This window comes from Varroa jacobsoni, unplaced genomic scaffold (assembly GCF_002532875.2).
Source record: "Varroa jacobsoni isolate VJ856 unplaced genomic scaffold, vjacob_1.0 scaffold_294, whole genome shotgun sequence".
NCBI lineage: Eukaryota > Metazoa > Arthropoda > Arachnida > Mesostigmata > Varroidae > Varroa > Varroa jacobsoni.
In genome coordinates this window covers 153429-169727 of record NW_019213196.1, presented here as the reverse complement: position 1 = coordinate 169727, position 16299 = coordinate 153429, and the positions used below count along the sequence as shown (strand labels likewise).

At 39.6% G+C, this 16299-nt stretch overlaps 2 protein-coding genes across 10 annotated transcripts in view; one reads left to right on the top strand and one right to left on the bottom strand.

Annotated features, from left to right (window-relative positions):
• The window catches only part of LOC111259109 (insulin), a 57141-nt gene that overhangs the window by 37631 nt on the left and 3211 nt on the right, over positions 1 to 16299 (bottom strand). The gene's annotated exons all lie outside the window — the stretch shown is intronic.
• LOC111259104 (tyrosine-protein kinase Btk) lies at positions 835 to 14448 on the top strand. Of its 9 annotated transcripts, none has more exons than XR_015310437.1 (11): positions 838 to 1345; positions 4924 to 5084; positions 6654 to 6814; positions 7117 to 7282; positions 7642 to 7840; positions 8568 to 8695; positions 9276 to 9357; positions 9758 to 9873; positions 11150 to 11407; positions 13902 to 14073; positions 14207 to 14448. XR_015310437.1 is itself a non-coding variant. In XM_086967726.1 (9 exons), exons 1-9 carry the CDS (start codon positions 1301 to 1303, stop codon positions 11325 to 11327), a joined length of 1236 nt encoding a protein of 411 aa, XP_086823852.1. In that variant the 5' UTR covers positions 838 to 1300; the 3' UTR covers positions 11328 to 11443. The 9 variants fall into 9 exon arrangements, 2 of the variants coding, with proteins under 2 accessions (XP_022686552.1, XP_086823852.1); XR_015310438.1 differs by having other exon boundaries at positions 840 to 1345; positions 7642 to 7801; XR_015310440.1 differs by lacking the exons at positions 9758 to 9873; positions 11150 to 11407 and having other exon boundaries at positions 835 to 1345; positions 13902 to 13998.

Sequence of the window (16299 nt, the reverse complement as noted above, 5' to 3'; positions counted from 1 at the left end):
TATGTTAGACCTTTTCGGCCTTAATTGTCGTTACATCTTGTCTATCTACAACCAACCTCTTCCGAAAATTCGTGACGGCACCACAAAGAATGATGTATTATTATAGCGTAACCGTAACGATATTATCTCAGCTTGATTTAGGAATGTAGGGCAGTTTTTTTATCAAATTACGCCAACATGCCTTAAAGCTGCCACTATACTCGTGTGTTTAATATTCCGTTGTCCCTACATCGGTAAAGGGCACGTTTCAAAGGCTACGCAATACCGAATCGTTTTATTTGGAAATTGTCACAGCATGATATGCCAGATGACACCTAGCGGCGTAGGTGTAGCACGTGCATCAGCCGTTTACATACACATATATGGCATTCCTTCTCAGTACTCCTGCACCATATTCACTGCAACAAATGCCGTTACTATTTAAAGTCGTTTGGAGCACTAGTACTTCCGTTATGATTGCTTTGGACGGCTGGCTTCTAGCAGCTTCGTCATTGCCAAAGAGATACATTTTTTTCCGAAAAGGTCTAGGATGCCAGACAACAGGCGTCTGCTTGACAGAAACGCGGAACGTGAATTTGTTTAAAAGTAACAATTTATAAACGTCTCTGCAGTAGCGTCCTGTATTATTTGGCGTTTGCTTATGACGTGGCCACCTATAGAAACCGCGCTCCGAATCAGACGAATACGCCCGATGTATACATCTTCCAATCCCTGAATTTAATCGAATAGTTTTTTGGTATTCAAAATAAGGCGCCTTTTTTGTTGGTCGATTTGTTGTTGTTGTTGTTGTTAAATTTTTTATGTGGTAAACTGCCCTTACGTTGACGCGAATTTGTGTTTGGTCATATTGGCACTATATTAGCGCGTTGGCTAGTCAAAAAGGATTAGTACATTGTACAATCAGGGAATAAGCCGACCACTACCTAAATTGGGCTCATAGTCCAACGATAGTTAGCACCGTAACCAAGGCTTCACATGACTCTGCAGGAATACGATTTTTCTCTATCTTACAATGGCCCTTAACGTTACGGGGTCACTCTGTATTGCCCTCAAATTCTCAAATAAACTGGGTTTCTTGTGCAGATCACATTGATAGCTGAAGCAAACTCTAACCGCTTTTTTATTCCTAGAAAATATGACCCTTTCCCCAATGAGCTGACCATGACGTGTTGTTTATGGGAAAACCAGTTCTAAACTCGTAGACTAAATGTCTCTCCGCTTAATGTTCTCTATTAGCAGCCAAATTATCTTGTTCTGATTACGAAACGTAAACCGTCGTATCAACCAAAATCGTCGCTTGATGGAGCAAACACAGCAGGAGAAAGCAAACGACAGGCTACAACGTGTGAGTCCTTTGCCATCAAAGTATATTTTTGAAGCTTTCACCCACTCAACCTTTTCCTGGCTACAGTGGTCACCTTTCTCAAAGATCTGACTTGCATTGTGTGATTTACATTATTTGAAAACGCAAAAAATTGACAAAACTTAAGAACTTCCCCAACAGTTCCTAGTCCTCGTTTAAACCTATCAGTTGTTAACCATCGCTCCCATTCAAGAACATGTGGTGGACTAGCTTTAAATCCGGACACATACACACTTCGCTTATTCCTGGAAGGCAGCTATCCGCAGCAGTAGAACACGAAAAATACTTATTTTCAGCTGTTTATTTTATTAATATTTTAGCTAAAAAGTCATGTGGTTTACTACATTTCGACAGTGACGACTAGGATTGGCGTGCGGTACTTCAATGGTATTAGAAAGACCTGTTTATCGTACGGTGGACATTGATATGCCAAGTTGATTAGCTTTTCCATTGTATATGATGAGGACATATGTCGAAAAAACAACAGCTGGAATTTACAGAATCCAGCAGGTAGCTGAACAATTTTGTATCAATCTTGCCTACAACCGGCAAATTAGCTCCGCAGTTAGTATTATCTGAACAAAAAGCAAGTCCCAAAAAAGTAAACCTCATATTCATTGTGGATCAAGGCATAATTGCGATACAAGGGCGGGGTATCTCCTTTGTTAAATTTGTTACGACTTAAAACATTGTGTTAAGTATAAGTTTTTTCGATTGCTTAATCATGACGGTAATTAGGAATGATTCGAATGTTATTAAAATTGATGATCGAATTATAGGTGGATTTTGACCTTTACCAAAACGCGGACAAATGTCAACCTTTTAGGCGGTTTTTATGAGCTGTAGACAACACTATAGAGTACCTCTTGTCTCAATATTATGGCGTGTGCTGTCTTAGTGGGTTGAACTATTTCGAATCCTTTATTTGAGTTGCTACAACGAGTAGGGACGTAGTGGTATCCCTCCTTCGAGCACCGATACTGCGCATTATTGTAAAAATACGTCCACCTGCCTGTCGGGTAGAGTAGTAAACGAGGTCGTTTTTGTAAACTAGCCGTGAATCTCTCAAGTTCGCCTAAAACGTCAAATTAGAGCAAGTAAGGGGCTTGTTCTACGTTGGATACAGCCGGTTTAGCGTTGCTGACACTGTACAGAGTCTACATAAGGAAAATGTGTCACCGCACGCCCGGTGTTTACTTCCGTAATACGGTACGAGGTTCAGACTATCTGGGGGTGTCTACGATCAGGTGAAATGGTACCGCACCTGCGACTTCAATTTAGAAGTCATTAGGTTCAAATCAGCCAGGTCGTACCTAAACCAAAACAGTACTTAAATGAATAAATGTTATTTCTCTATTTTTAAGATTTGATTATTTTGTGTAAATCGACAGTTATCGGATGCAGTTAGACGGCTGTCTTTTGTTGAGGTACGTGGTAAATGCACAGCTAAACGGTAGTCCATCAACAATAAGCGAATAACATCCGTACTATAACACAGGACCGAGGGCCGTTAAGAGTTTTTTGCTAAAGCCTGAAAAGTCGGAAGCGATTTGTGTCAACAGAATAGGACGAACCGCTGAAACCTGAATGGTCCTGTTGAATTCTAACTATATTAATGCTTTCATCTTCTCCTTCTCAAATGTCAAGCGAACTGCAACGAGAGCTTCTCGAATATGCGCTTGTCTCAGAAAGCGATGTTCAGTTGAACGGTTCTGCGCTGAAAATCCTGGCAAAGAACGTTACAGCTAGAGACGGTTAGAACAGTAGAAAACTTGACGGATGCCAGCATTTCACTTGAGGCGCAATCGGCTTAGGGAAATTGATCGGACAGTTGTTTGTTAATGCACAACAAGAAGGCCTCACTCGTAGTGAGATTTCTTTGCCCTCTGCGAGGCAGTAAACAATCTATCGATTACACTGCTGTAGTTAAACTCACCAGCTGTGATCGGTGCACCTGCTGATGCATCCGCTGATGTATCGGCCGTGTTCCGTGACCACATTCTATGGACACATTTGCCTTCTCGATACGGAGATGTCCGGAGTGCGCGTCAGACTGACACCCATCTTTTTCGACTTTCTTCCAAGCCGCTACTAGCAGTGAACCAGTTGCCAGATGTGGTCCATAAACAAGTAGACGTACGACTAATTTTAGAAACACCTAAAGGTCGAGTATAGTGCTTGTTCCTGCAGTTGATAAAACAGACGCTGTTACGTTAGCTGCTCTGTAACATACGCTGCGATCCAAGTTCACCTGTACCCTGTTGGAACACCATGTCACCAAATACGTAGTTTTATGTTGTGAGATCCGGCAATCTAAGGACGCCTCGCATTAGTAGTTATGTAATGATAGCAGTGAATATATAACTACTATAAATCAGTCGATTCCGCTTACCGTCACTTATATTCGTAGTGGCAAGTCGAACGCTAGGTGTACAGGGTGTTTGAAAATGTCATATATATATATTTTTCCCCGTAAGGCCAAAAAACATTCGTATGTTATTTTTCTGTTAAAGGTAGAAACGCGTGAAAAAATGAATTGACGGATACATCTAGGAAAGCGTGTGACTGTGCAAAAAATATGGCCTTGATTCCGGAACTGAGTCTGCCCTTTTCTAAGTAGCCATTTCAGTTAGTTCCTTCAAAGTAACTAGCAGAAACAATTAAAATAATGGAAACCTTTCATTATTAATTGAAACTGCTTGGAAACCCTATAGAACCCCTAAACCTATTTATAGTTTGTTTAGAGGTTCTATAAGGCATCCCCCAACTCTCTTATTTAGTACCACCAGACACAAATTATAAAATAACTTTTGCTGTGGACACAACTAAATGACTGTTAAGAAGACCAATTGTGGGCTAGGCTGTCTGTTAGTTATGATCATTAACCACAACAAATGCTTCATACTGTCAAATACGAGTGACACCTATTTTAGACAGAAGACATCAGGTATTCCAAGCAGGAAAAGATCCAAAGGTACTTTAACTAACCAAGGTTCAAACGAGTTTTTATGGACGAGATTTTTCGTTCGGCTTTATGGTAAAAAAAAACATCACACCCTAGGTCTAATGACCATAGAGTTAATCGTCTTCAGATAGATGCACACAACAATGTCAACATGCCCCACTAGAATGGAGATAGAATACCCTTTCAGTAGATAAAGAAGTAACCGGTATTTTCAAAAACACTAATTACTTTTGTTTTTGATATGAAACGTATCTATGGTCAATGATCGTTATTTTAAGCACTGGTTGTAGCACCAATAGGTAACCCAACTCAAAAATGGGCTACTCCTCGAACCCTGGAGCCGTATCCGACTGGGTCTGAAGCAAAGTGGTATATTTTAACTGTTCACAATTCCTTGTTAGGTTGTTTCAGCGTAATTAGGTGACGCAGTAACTTATATTACAGTTGGGAAGTACCATACTTATCTACTTTGCGTGCTAATCTGAGAAAACGATAATTACGTAATTGAACGAAACAAAATCAGTTTTATGTTACCAAACGCTGCAGGACTGGTTATCTATTCGCAACGAAAACCAACATGTTCTCTATTGTCTAGATGGCGGATCGACGACGAGAAATGACCCGTTGTGATGCTTTCGCTGGCTACATTTCTCGGGAAAGAGCCGAAGAACATCTGATAAAGCTGGATCGTATTGGAGCGTTTCTTTTTTGTGCACCTAAAGATGGGACTTTGGTTATATCGTTACACACTGGAAAGTAAGCAAAATAAGTGTTTCCTAACTTACGTTAATATATTTATTCGGCTTTTTTTTAACTTCGTTACTTAAGCTGAAGAAATAGATTTGTAAATTTATTTCAACTTCAACGAATAAGCTAAACAACTTATCTTAACAGGTTACTTGCTTTTGAAACATCAGACGAAATAGAAAAGGTAGCCAACCGTCGTATTAGAGATAGCAACTCACCTCTCATAGCGATTGCTAACAATTCGTTTTAAAAATCTGTAGGAGCTGCATTGTTTATCTAAAATCTGCAGAACCTGTCATAATAATACTTAGCGCAACTCACTGTCATCCGTCAGTTTTAGATAGGTCATCTTATTCTGTTTATCAGGTTTTACTTATCCAGATTTGCACTAGAGTATCGTATAACTCTGGGGTACCTTGTAGATCTAAAGAGGCTGTGATAAATCCAAGAGGAAACTATATTCATGAAGCACGCTGCACGGTTTCCACCCCCCCCCCCCCGTTTCGGCAGCTTTTCTGCGATGCCCTTAATTTTTGTTAAAAAAAAAAAAAATATGGAGAACTGATTTCACTTCGCTGGAAGCTTCTTTAAATTGTGCCTATCAAATCAAATATATATGTAAGGGCCATATACTAACAATATTTATGTCGGTGTCGATTAGCAGCGGCTTACTATGGAACTGGATATCTGGTAGCTGTAACAGAAAGCAGTAATTCGGATGGCACATCATTAGAGCTTAACGTTCTATTTTCTGTAATGTCTGACAACAATTTCGGATGTAAAAGCACTTATTAGTAATCCAGTTTCAGAACGTTCTAAACACCCTTCGTAGATTAATATCCACCGTGTATAGGTCTTCAGTTTAAAATTCCGAAAAACACATACGCAGTAGGTCTTTATTTACTCGAAATTTTCAAATGCATTCAGGCACCGCTAGGTTGGCGGGATGCGTAGGGCGCCAGTGTCACAACCATGAACGCTCTCGTCCAGTTTTTAGCTGTAAAGATAAATTTCTCCGATTTATCTGGGTTTTTAACTCAGCTGACCGCGTACTCCAACGAGAGTCGTTCAACGAGAATAGGCTTAGACGCACTACTCAAATCACACTGAAGGTTAGTTTGCGTGCTGCCCCCAGCGTAGCTTTTGAACTCTTTAACTAGCTGACGCAGTAGATAAGAAATAATAGAACATCATTGTATCCTGTCTTTTACCAGCAGAAACAGTGGTTTTATTTGTAATTCATTCAGCTGGGCTGAAGTTCTGTGGCTAACTTATATAATCACGTGAGTGTCGATGTCGATGACGGCGATTTGTTTGATGATCGAAAAAAAAAAAAAACCAAAAAGACGCAAAAATAACTTGATTAACGTTGGAAATAGGTTTCGATAACAAAAGTTACGCTTGACCACCAGAACCAGGAAAATGACGATGACCTGCCCAGTGTATGACGTGGTTATTTGAAATGTAGCTTAGTATATTTTCATACAATACACAGTACTACTGCTTTGTATAAAATTTTGTATTTATTTCTAAGCAAACGATATCGGTAAGCTAGATTTGTGTTTGTCTCTTACGCAGCGCTGAACCACCCGTACGCCACTACGACATAAACCTTAATAGTAATGGAGAAATTTTTCTGGAAGATGTACAGCCGTTTCGAAGCTTCAAAGATTTAATCAGCTATTATAGGGACCACGGAGACTTTATATCTACACCACTTGGACAAGCTGCTGGAGTTGGTAAATTTCTTTAGCTGATATTGTTACCGCTGCAGATTCGATTACAGGGCATTGGCTGACTGTGGACTTTTTTAATTTATAATAATCTTTACTGGCAACATATTTCTTCTTTTTGGTGGTTCCTGGCTGCCGTCGCTGGCAATGCGGCTTCTGAAACGTACGCGACACAGTCACATGTCAAGCAACATTTGAAAGCAGTGAACGATAGAAGTTCCTTAGATCATGTCATCCGTCAATCATGATTTCAATTCATTTAATCGCAATGCCTTGTCTCGTAGCTGTGTATAAACTCTGATTTTTAGTTGACTGGGAGATCGACCACTTTGATCTAGAAAAGCAAGAGCGTTTAGGAAGAGGAGGCTGCGCGACTGTGAACCGAGCCCTCTGGGGAGTGTACGAAGTTGCTGTGAAGGAAAGTAATTACCCTGAGTTCGATTCTCACCTCATCCATGAGGTGAACATTATTAAGTGAGTCATTTTCCGAGATGTGGTCAACGCATACAAGATATAGATGAAAAAATTAAGATTCTGCTACTATTTCTAGCTATATATTCGCTAACCCACATATACTAGATTCGCTAGATAGAGATTTCACTGCTTCAGAGAGCTGCTCGAACTAATTGGATAAAAATGATTAATTGCTTCAGACAGCCAAAGGCCAATTGAAACTCACTCAGGTCATTTAGACCTATGTTTCCCGAAAAGCATGCGCTGACACGTAAGTAAGTGATGTGTGAACCTAGCATCGCATGATATATGTTTTTGTCCGATACAAAAACTTGACCTGAAATCGTAAAATGTACCAGTTTTACCTGCCTACTTTACAGAAAACTCAACCATAAAAATATCGTTACCTTCTTTGGACACTGCTCGAAACAGCCAATACTAGTTGTGACAGAATACATGCGTCACGGACCGGCGAAGGAATACGTCAGCCAAAAAGGGCCCACGCTGACTGAATTCTGTCTTATCAATATATGCTACCAGGTAGTCTGGTTAGATTTTCTCGTTGTAGACCGTTGCCAGGTTTGTGCTTCATATTGATGGTTCACGCACAGACAATCAGTCGATGCTGCGTGTGTTACGTGTAGTTACGTGTGTGTATGCTGTGCTATATGGATAGTTACTGGGTGTCGTAATAAAAGCTTAGATATGTAAAGATCTTGCTTTACTTTACTTTAGTTTAGTCATAACCTACTTAATTTTTTTTACGCTCCAATTCAACGCTGCTGGTGCAAAGTGGAACAATTTTCATTTATTAGGCATCTAACGAAAACATGAAGGACGCGATCTGAAACATCTGAAGGGACCGTCCTATGCTTTGATTATTATGGACGTGCAGTCTACTTTGTTAAAGGCCATTGAGAAATCGCAAATTTATGGCCTTATTTTAGTTAAAAGTATCTATTAGGGCACAGCGTCCCAAAACGTACTCAGACAAAGCCTTCGCTATCGTTAGGGACCGAAATCACTACTGTCTATGCTAACTTTCATTAAACCGACCTTCACTTAACGGGGTAATCTATAGATCTATGTATAGGCGTTTAAAAAATAAGCAGCTATACAGAATGTAGAGAAAATATCACACGAAGTTATAAAGATTCTAGTATTTGAAAATCCATATTGATCACAGGTAATCATAGGTTGTTGCCGGTTTTCGACGATGAACGCATGCTTTCGTTTCCAGTGAACCGTACGGCATGGCAATATCTTACTAACCGTCAAAATGAACTTTGCCAACGTTTTTGTCTAGGTGTGTCGTGGACTACGATATCTGGAAAATTCTGGGACGGCCCATTGTGATCTTCACCTAAGAAACGTTCTTCTCGGAGGCGAAGAACCTTTTCTGATTGTTAAACTCGCCGATTTCGGCCATACTATGTATACCACTTGTTTCATGATCACAGTTTATTATAGTTTGAACGGGATTGCACCATATCCGCTACGAGGTTTAGCCCATTAGGTGTATGTCGAGCTTCGCATGATGGCTTTATCTGTTGCCCCGGCGGCAAGGCACCGCAAGCTATTAACTGATTACATGAAAAGTAACCACATCCGCCGTGTCGGACGGGTTATGAGGCCGTGCGGCGATTTTTCCTGTCGTCGTCGTCGTCATCGTTCGCATGTGCCTTAACGCTGCCCTTTGCATTAACAATTAAAATGATTATGATCGGGCCTTTTTTGACACGTAAAGCGATTATGCAGGCACAAAATAAATGGGTTTGATAGTTAATTTTCGACGGTTCGTTACTACAAATTGTTGTCTATAGAACTTCTTCATGTATTCGTACATCGTAGAAGTTCGTCGACTGCTGTGGTGTATCGCTTGTGTCTGCTTGTTACGCCGATCTTCGTGTACTAGGATCTTCGTGTGATAAACGTGAACAAATATTTGGAATAACATTTAATGAGAAAGAGCACACTTAAAACGTTGATTTTTCTAATTTGATTCCTTTTGTAGAGATTGGTCTACGTCGAACAAATCAAAGGTCGATTCGAAAATCAAGGCGGATGTCAAGCGTTTCGGCTATATACTATGGAACGTTAGTATACACCCGAGCTGAATTATCGTATCTGAGGTCGGTTGGCAACTGCCGTAATCGTTGATATCTAATCGGGCCACTAGACACAAAGTGACGCCCTAGCAACATTTGAGCTTGCCAATGATAATAGTGGCATTTCACGCTGTCAAACAGAACGCCAAAAAACATGAGGTCATCAAGCGATCATCACCAACTCTGGTCACTACAAATCAGTAAGATCTTTCCAGTGCATACCAATCAGAATATAAGGAAACTATTTTAAGCAGAGACTGACAGCCTGAACTTTAGAAAAACTTCAAAAATTATTGACACACCTGAAGCTAGCTCTTTGTATGTTACCCTGAATTGCGGCAATCTAAATGGGATACTGCGATATGTTGTATTTGCTTTGTGATGAAAGGTATTTCTATTAGCGAGCGGGGCATCTTCGGAAGAAATTTGGGAAGCAAGCAATAAAGCAAGACGACCCCACGGGTTTACCAAGTCGCTCTACAGAATATTTAAAAGTTGTACCAGGTACCGTAGAATGAGGTTATTCGAAGCATGCGACTGGACACGGTTGGCTAATCTCTTGTTTTGATGATAATCAAATTTTCCTCCGAAAAATAGTTATCTCTATTGAGTAGGTCGACGTACAATATTGAAATCTGTAGCCATTGCTACTAGCTTTTATGGGTATGTCTGCAATGTTATAACACTACTTTCGACACTTGTTTGTTTTTAAAGCCTTCGCTTCGTACAATTTGGCCCACGTTTACAGAATTAGCAAGCGGGAAGATAGCGTTAATTCATTTATATTGCTTCGCAAAGGATAAACAGGGCCGTCGTTCATTTATTTATGGTAAACAAAAATTATGGTTCGCTTCGTGTACTTCACAGTGGAGCGAAGAGCCGTTACGAAGGCTATTGAGCTTCCGAAGAGTATGACAATCATGATTTGAGCGTAGTAAAGCAGGAAGTATTCTGTTGTTTGGCTCAGATGTAGGCGGGTGCTTTTCTCGCGCAAAAAAAAAACAGACGAAATGGTCAAAATTGCCAAAGATCAAAATGGCGAGCACAGATATCCGATTCCACAGCGCCGAAGGCAGCTTATGTATACGTAATTGAGAACAATTCTGGGAACAGTATGACAGTTGGAGAGTTTTTACGACATTAACAGTAGCATGGATAATCTCAACTGTGAATTGACTCTTTTTAAACGGAAAATTTACTTGTTTATAGCAGAGGTACGACTTACTTTCCCCTTCTGTTCTAACAAATAAAGAAAGCACCGTGTTCTTTTTAGCTTATAATGGTGAAGAATGCCATGGAGCGTATCGACATAAGAAAATGTCTTAAATCTAGTCTATGACTGTAAGGTCCCTATGATAATAAACAGCTCTGTAGTTCAACAAAACATAAAATCAGTTCAAATAAATGTATGCTTTCTTTATCCTCATGCGGTGATTTAATTTCATTTAAAAAGGCACAAATGAAGTAGGCAAATTTTAAGGAAGTTATCGTAGGTATTGCTATTAATGAGCGCCGTTTATGTTAGCCTAGGTTAGGTATATTCTAAGTTTGATCTGGGCGTAATAGGCCAATTGCTTTTCCGATTCCGCAGAGATAGGCTTGGATTGCAGGTCATACTCAAGTTCCTGCTTGAGGCAAATACCCTTCCGTGCTCTTATGGGTTTGATTATATGTATCTGATGACGGTATCGATACGTGTTAATCGCCATAATTGCCACCGCCGTCATTCTGGATTGCTTAATATAAATATGGCAAACTTGATATGGTTTCTTGTTTGCAGAAGCTGGCCAAAGATCAGACCGAGTTTCAAGACACTGGAGAAAAACATGCGGCACCTATTCTTTGCGAACGAAAATGCCCCAAAAATGTACAAATTAATTCAAGATGAAGCTGACGACGATCGCTACACACCTATAGACATAGAAGACAAAAAGAAAAAACTGAAAATACCGAAGTAAAATGCCGCCGTGAATATAACAGTACTCGCGAAAAGAATAGCAGTTCCTCCCCGTTCGCTGTCGAGCCTCCGATGAACACTGTGAGCCTTGGATTTAATAAAAGACAAAATCCCCGAGAGAGTTAGACGTTATTGTGGTGCTAAATACAGATCCTTGAATATATTTGCTTTTCATAGAGAGAGATAGACCTATAAATTGATCTGGCTTACCGATGAGTGACATCGTAATCGTGATTAAACATTGAGACTTGACTCGTATGTGAATCACCCTAAGCCCAATGAACAACATTCAATCCATTGGCTGTTCAAGCTCGTGTAGCGTTTGACATCTTAGACGTGTTCAAGCCAAGCTGATCTCTAATTTCGATAGTTTAGAGATCTTTAGCAATATAAATATATATAAACATGTAAAAAAAAAACTAGTTTTCCTCTTATTAAAATGTTATAGTTGACATTTTAATTTGTTCATGTAATATAATTATGCTTTAATGAGTTATGTTAAAGAGTACGGGGTGAATCAGACGGGCCGTATAGATGGAAAAATCTGCTTTCTAACGACGGCGAAATTTTCTAAGTACTGCTTTGTAAGGACATATTAAAATAGTGCGGGATTCGCTATTGAATTTCCTCTGTCGACAGCCTATCCTGATTTATGAAAGTAATTCTATAACATCTGCGGTGAGTAAAATATAACTAAACTGTACTTTTTTATTTACTTAAAATTGAATCTGATGCAATGATTAGAAACTCAATAAGTGTGAATCACATTAAATTCTAGTCTGTCGTGCTGCCAACAGGAAGGGCCAAAATTCGTGTCCAAGACACGTCAAAACAAATGTATTTGTGATAAGAATTAAAATTACCTTTAGGTAAAGTCGAACATTCTGATCGTCTGACAATACACCGAACGGTAGAAAGTAGATATCCTCGTCAAAGTGCGGCAAGAAGAGGGTGAGTTAAACGACAGTATAGACTTATTATTGAAACGACCGCTTCGTATACTCTACCACCAGATAAAAATGATCAATATTAACTCCAGTCATCGTAATATAACCGCGGTGAGCAAGGTTTAGCTATTACATCAGGGAGACGCTGACCTGGTAATTGTTTCGTAGTTCTTGTTACGACGGAGAGGTATCAGCTCAGAAAACAGCTAGGTAAATGGGCGTACAAAAGATTAACGAGGCTATCAATGCTGTGCAAATATCTATTTGACAGAATGGAGTAAGTGTATTTGAAATAGCCAAGTCAATGGCCAACCTGGTGTGAACATGGCAGAGGTGCAACTGCGAACTATTTAGAATTATTCGAAGATCCGTCAGTTCGTTCTAACAAAGTACTCAGCACTGACCGAAACGAACCAGCGCCAGTCGCTAACGATTACCTCGATGGTAAATTGAATAGACGAGGGAAACTTTATTCATTTATTCCTCCACTGACCCACGACCTAGCTCGGATAATATGTAGATGTGAAAGTTAATTTCATAGAGTAGAAAATACACTCGTATAGCGTACCTGGAATGAATATAACTGTAAATGTCTTCGTCCCCTCTGAAACGACACGGTCAGTACACTATTGTATGCATCGTAGAATTATTCCAAGCTTGAAGTAAGGGTACTTAGGCAAAATAGCTTTAACACATCTCTATAGTACGTAAGACGTCTCCGAATTCGGTAGCATATTTTTCAAAGGAAAATTATATTTTCAAATTGATTGACCATTAGCGTTAATTTCGGCAATGGTTCCTTGTGCTGTTAAAACAGACAAACAAACAAACAAACAAACAAACAGTTAGGTTGCTACGAGGAAAGAAGTATCTATTTAGGTACCTTGTATTTTAGGCGCAGAATTTGCACACCTGAACGTTGTTATGCTTTTGTACGATGGTTGTACCTCTCGACGCGCGACCGAAGATGCAGTAACAGTTACGTTACCTTAGCCGGTAGATGGAATGAACCAGTTTAGGTTGGCCCATATAGCAAATGACCTAGACCAATAATAATTCCTTTCCCACAGCTCTATCCGGAAGAGATATGTTACACTACAACTTGGGAACATACAAATGTTTAAAGCCAGTAAAATTTACAGAATGTATGTTTTATTGTAGAGTTCTCAAAAAGAAATGCAGCACAAACAAGTTCGATTTGCATGAAAAGCAGGCCGTCGGCCACCATGTGCTTGATCATACAGTCAGTTTCCGGCCATCCATGGCAATGTATGAGGTACCCTTAGAGGGCATTATCTCTGTTGTATCGCTCTAATTTCTACGTGCCGAGATCATTCGGTGAGCACTTATGACGCATCGATTTTGCAATGCAGCGTTTAATGAAAGTTCGATAGAACATAATGGAAAAACAAATTTCTCAGGTTAACAATTTGAGACAATCTTTATCACAGCTTAAGGCTTTATCACAGGTCGGCAAGCTTCGAATTTTGTAGCATTTATACATGAGAAACAACTATTATTAATAGACTGAAATTGTTAAGAAAATGTGTCTCATCTAGTCTAGTCATTACGAGCAAATAAAGTAATAGCGTCGTATGCCTTTATCCGATTCTTGGTTTTTTGTACAGGTTTGTCAGTATCACGCGATTACTGAAGATCGAGAAGTATATTGATGCCGGAACGTTCTTCGTGCATCGATCGATCGCTCACTCGTTCCCAATCGAGGTCTTAATAACTACTGAGCATGAAACAATTGTATCGCAATGTAAGACGTTGCCTATTAGAGAATAAATAACATCGGTTGGTAAATTATGTATTAAAGTATGTATAACTAATAAATAATAGTGATGTAGAATACATAAATGTGACAAAGCAAAGTATTATTTTAAAAGGTACAGATAATAATCGCTTTTGTTTTCTGTATGCGACTTAGATGGGGAATCGACGGCGAAAAACTGCGCACTGCTGTACCCGGGGAGGGACGAAACAACACCTGGCAAAGGGCGGCTAAACTGGGCCGCTCCTCTTCTGCGCCCTAAAAAAAAAAACCATGTTCCTGTCACATTATCCTGCTCATAGGTCAATAAATCTGGGAAAGGTTTCCCTTTAAGAAGTTGCAGTTCTATATTTAGCAGTATCAAATAAACGTTAACCAATTCGTTGCCAGTGAAAGCCCTTGGATTGAACTGTTGTACATCCTAGCCAACATTGAGGTGTTAGCGTCTGTGAAGATTTTCATATCTATGTATAGCTGATGTTATCTGTAAACGTAATTTATTCGATGCAGGCTATCAGAATCGACCCTAGTCTGATCGGAGCTAGAAAAACACAGTTAGCCGAACTACAGTACGGCACAATCAGTTTTATTTTAATGGGAGTTTAAAAAAAAAAAAAAATATATATATATATATATATATATTTAAAAAATAGCTATAAAAAATAGCTAATATAAAAAAAGGTTTTCGAGGGTCTTGTTTACGCGTCTGGTGAGAAGGCACGTGACGTCATATAGGTTAAGCAATCGCGTTAAATCTTCCCATAGTCAGGACGAGACGCATGTCGAGCTGGCTTTAACGGGCAGTCTTATATGAAGCTGATTCAGTCCTATTGGGAGCTCGCAGTGGTATGAGCAGCAATAGGCAATAGAATAGGCGAATATGCATGACGTTGCGATAAGTCGTTTCATTAAGAAAACCAACGTCCTAGTTCCGGCAACCCAACGCCTACTACGGGTCACGTTTTGAGAGATCTATAAACTGAATGAGTTACGAATGTAACAGCGTCATCTTTCTAAATCTAGCTTTAAACGGCAGGTTGGCACTACAAAATCAAGATCGTCCATGATGATGACAAGATTCTTCTGGACCGTACTTTCATAAACTTATTAAGCGCCATTAAACCGACAACAACTACTACCGATACTCGACTAAAACAACTGGCCGAAGTTGACAAAATCGTTTCTCTACTTAGAGTCAACCGTACCAGATTGGTCTTCATGCCGCCACTTAGCAGATGTAAACATAGCTGAGGTCAGACCAACGAGTGATTGAGGCTTTGCCCATTCATTTTTGACCAGCTAACAATCTTCATCGATCCATTTTCTAGCTAATGACTATCAATCATTTGACTTTATCACATAGCGAATTAACTACAATGATCAATGCAACTATCACGCATTGGAATTGTCAATGACCCGAGCTATTTGAATTCGTTCGAAATGAAATATCGTGATCTTTTCAAATATGACCTTTTGTGTGATCTCGTGTGAACGGCTTCGCAACGTGTGTGCCTTTGGCCTATGTATGTGCATTTGATTGAGCTCGAGCTACAGAAGAAAACTGGGGTCGGAGTTCGCGCAAACATACAGCGGAGCAAATGAAGAGAAAAATGCCAAATAAAATTGTCATCTTCTCGTGATAGATCGCGTAACTTCTCCAGACTGCTCCTTTATCTAGTAATATATCGTTCGTTGCGATTACAGATGGACATATAGACAAAATCAGCTGCCCCGAAATTAGTGAAGAGGTCGTTTTGTCTATGTACATATTTTAATCACAGATAAACTAACCTACGGAACAATGTGCGTTAATGAACATCATCTTCATTTACGAGCAATCATTTAACATTGTTTACTGTATACAGCCATAGAAATGTAGCGACCCATTATAGGCGTTGAAGAATTGTGACAGAATGTGTGCGTTATGGGCAGGCGAGATACTAGCTGTTATGCGAGGCAGGCTCACTTGATAGGCCACGAAGCTATTTCTCGACAATTTTAAGTATATAGCCATATTTAGTAATCGGAAAGTCGGAGACGATTTATGAATTGTCGGCTATCGTATATAATCGTTTCGCATAATACGTAATTTCGTAATACGAAATGGTAAACACATTACTCGATACCTGGTACAACTGAGAGCTATTTTATTGCTTGTTTACATGATGTAATATCAATAGTTTACATCTATAAGTATAGCATTTGAGGATGGCAGGAAGGAAAATACTAGGCGAACTATATCAGTTTGA

Coding starts and splice junctions, on each gene's coding strand:
- LOC111259104 (XM_086967726.1), top strand. CDS start 1,301: ATGGAGCAAACACAGCAGGAGAAAGCAAACGACAGGCTACAACGT. Junction 5,085..6,653: donor ATATCGTTACACACTGGAAA/GTAAGCAAAATA, acceptor TCTCTTACGCAG/CGCTGAACCACCCGTACGCC. Junction 8,696..9,275: donor GCCGATTTCGGCCATACTAT/GTATACCACTTG, acceptor TTCCTTTTGTAG/AGATTGGTCTACGTCGAACA.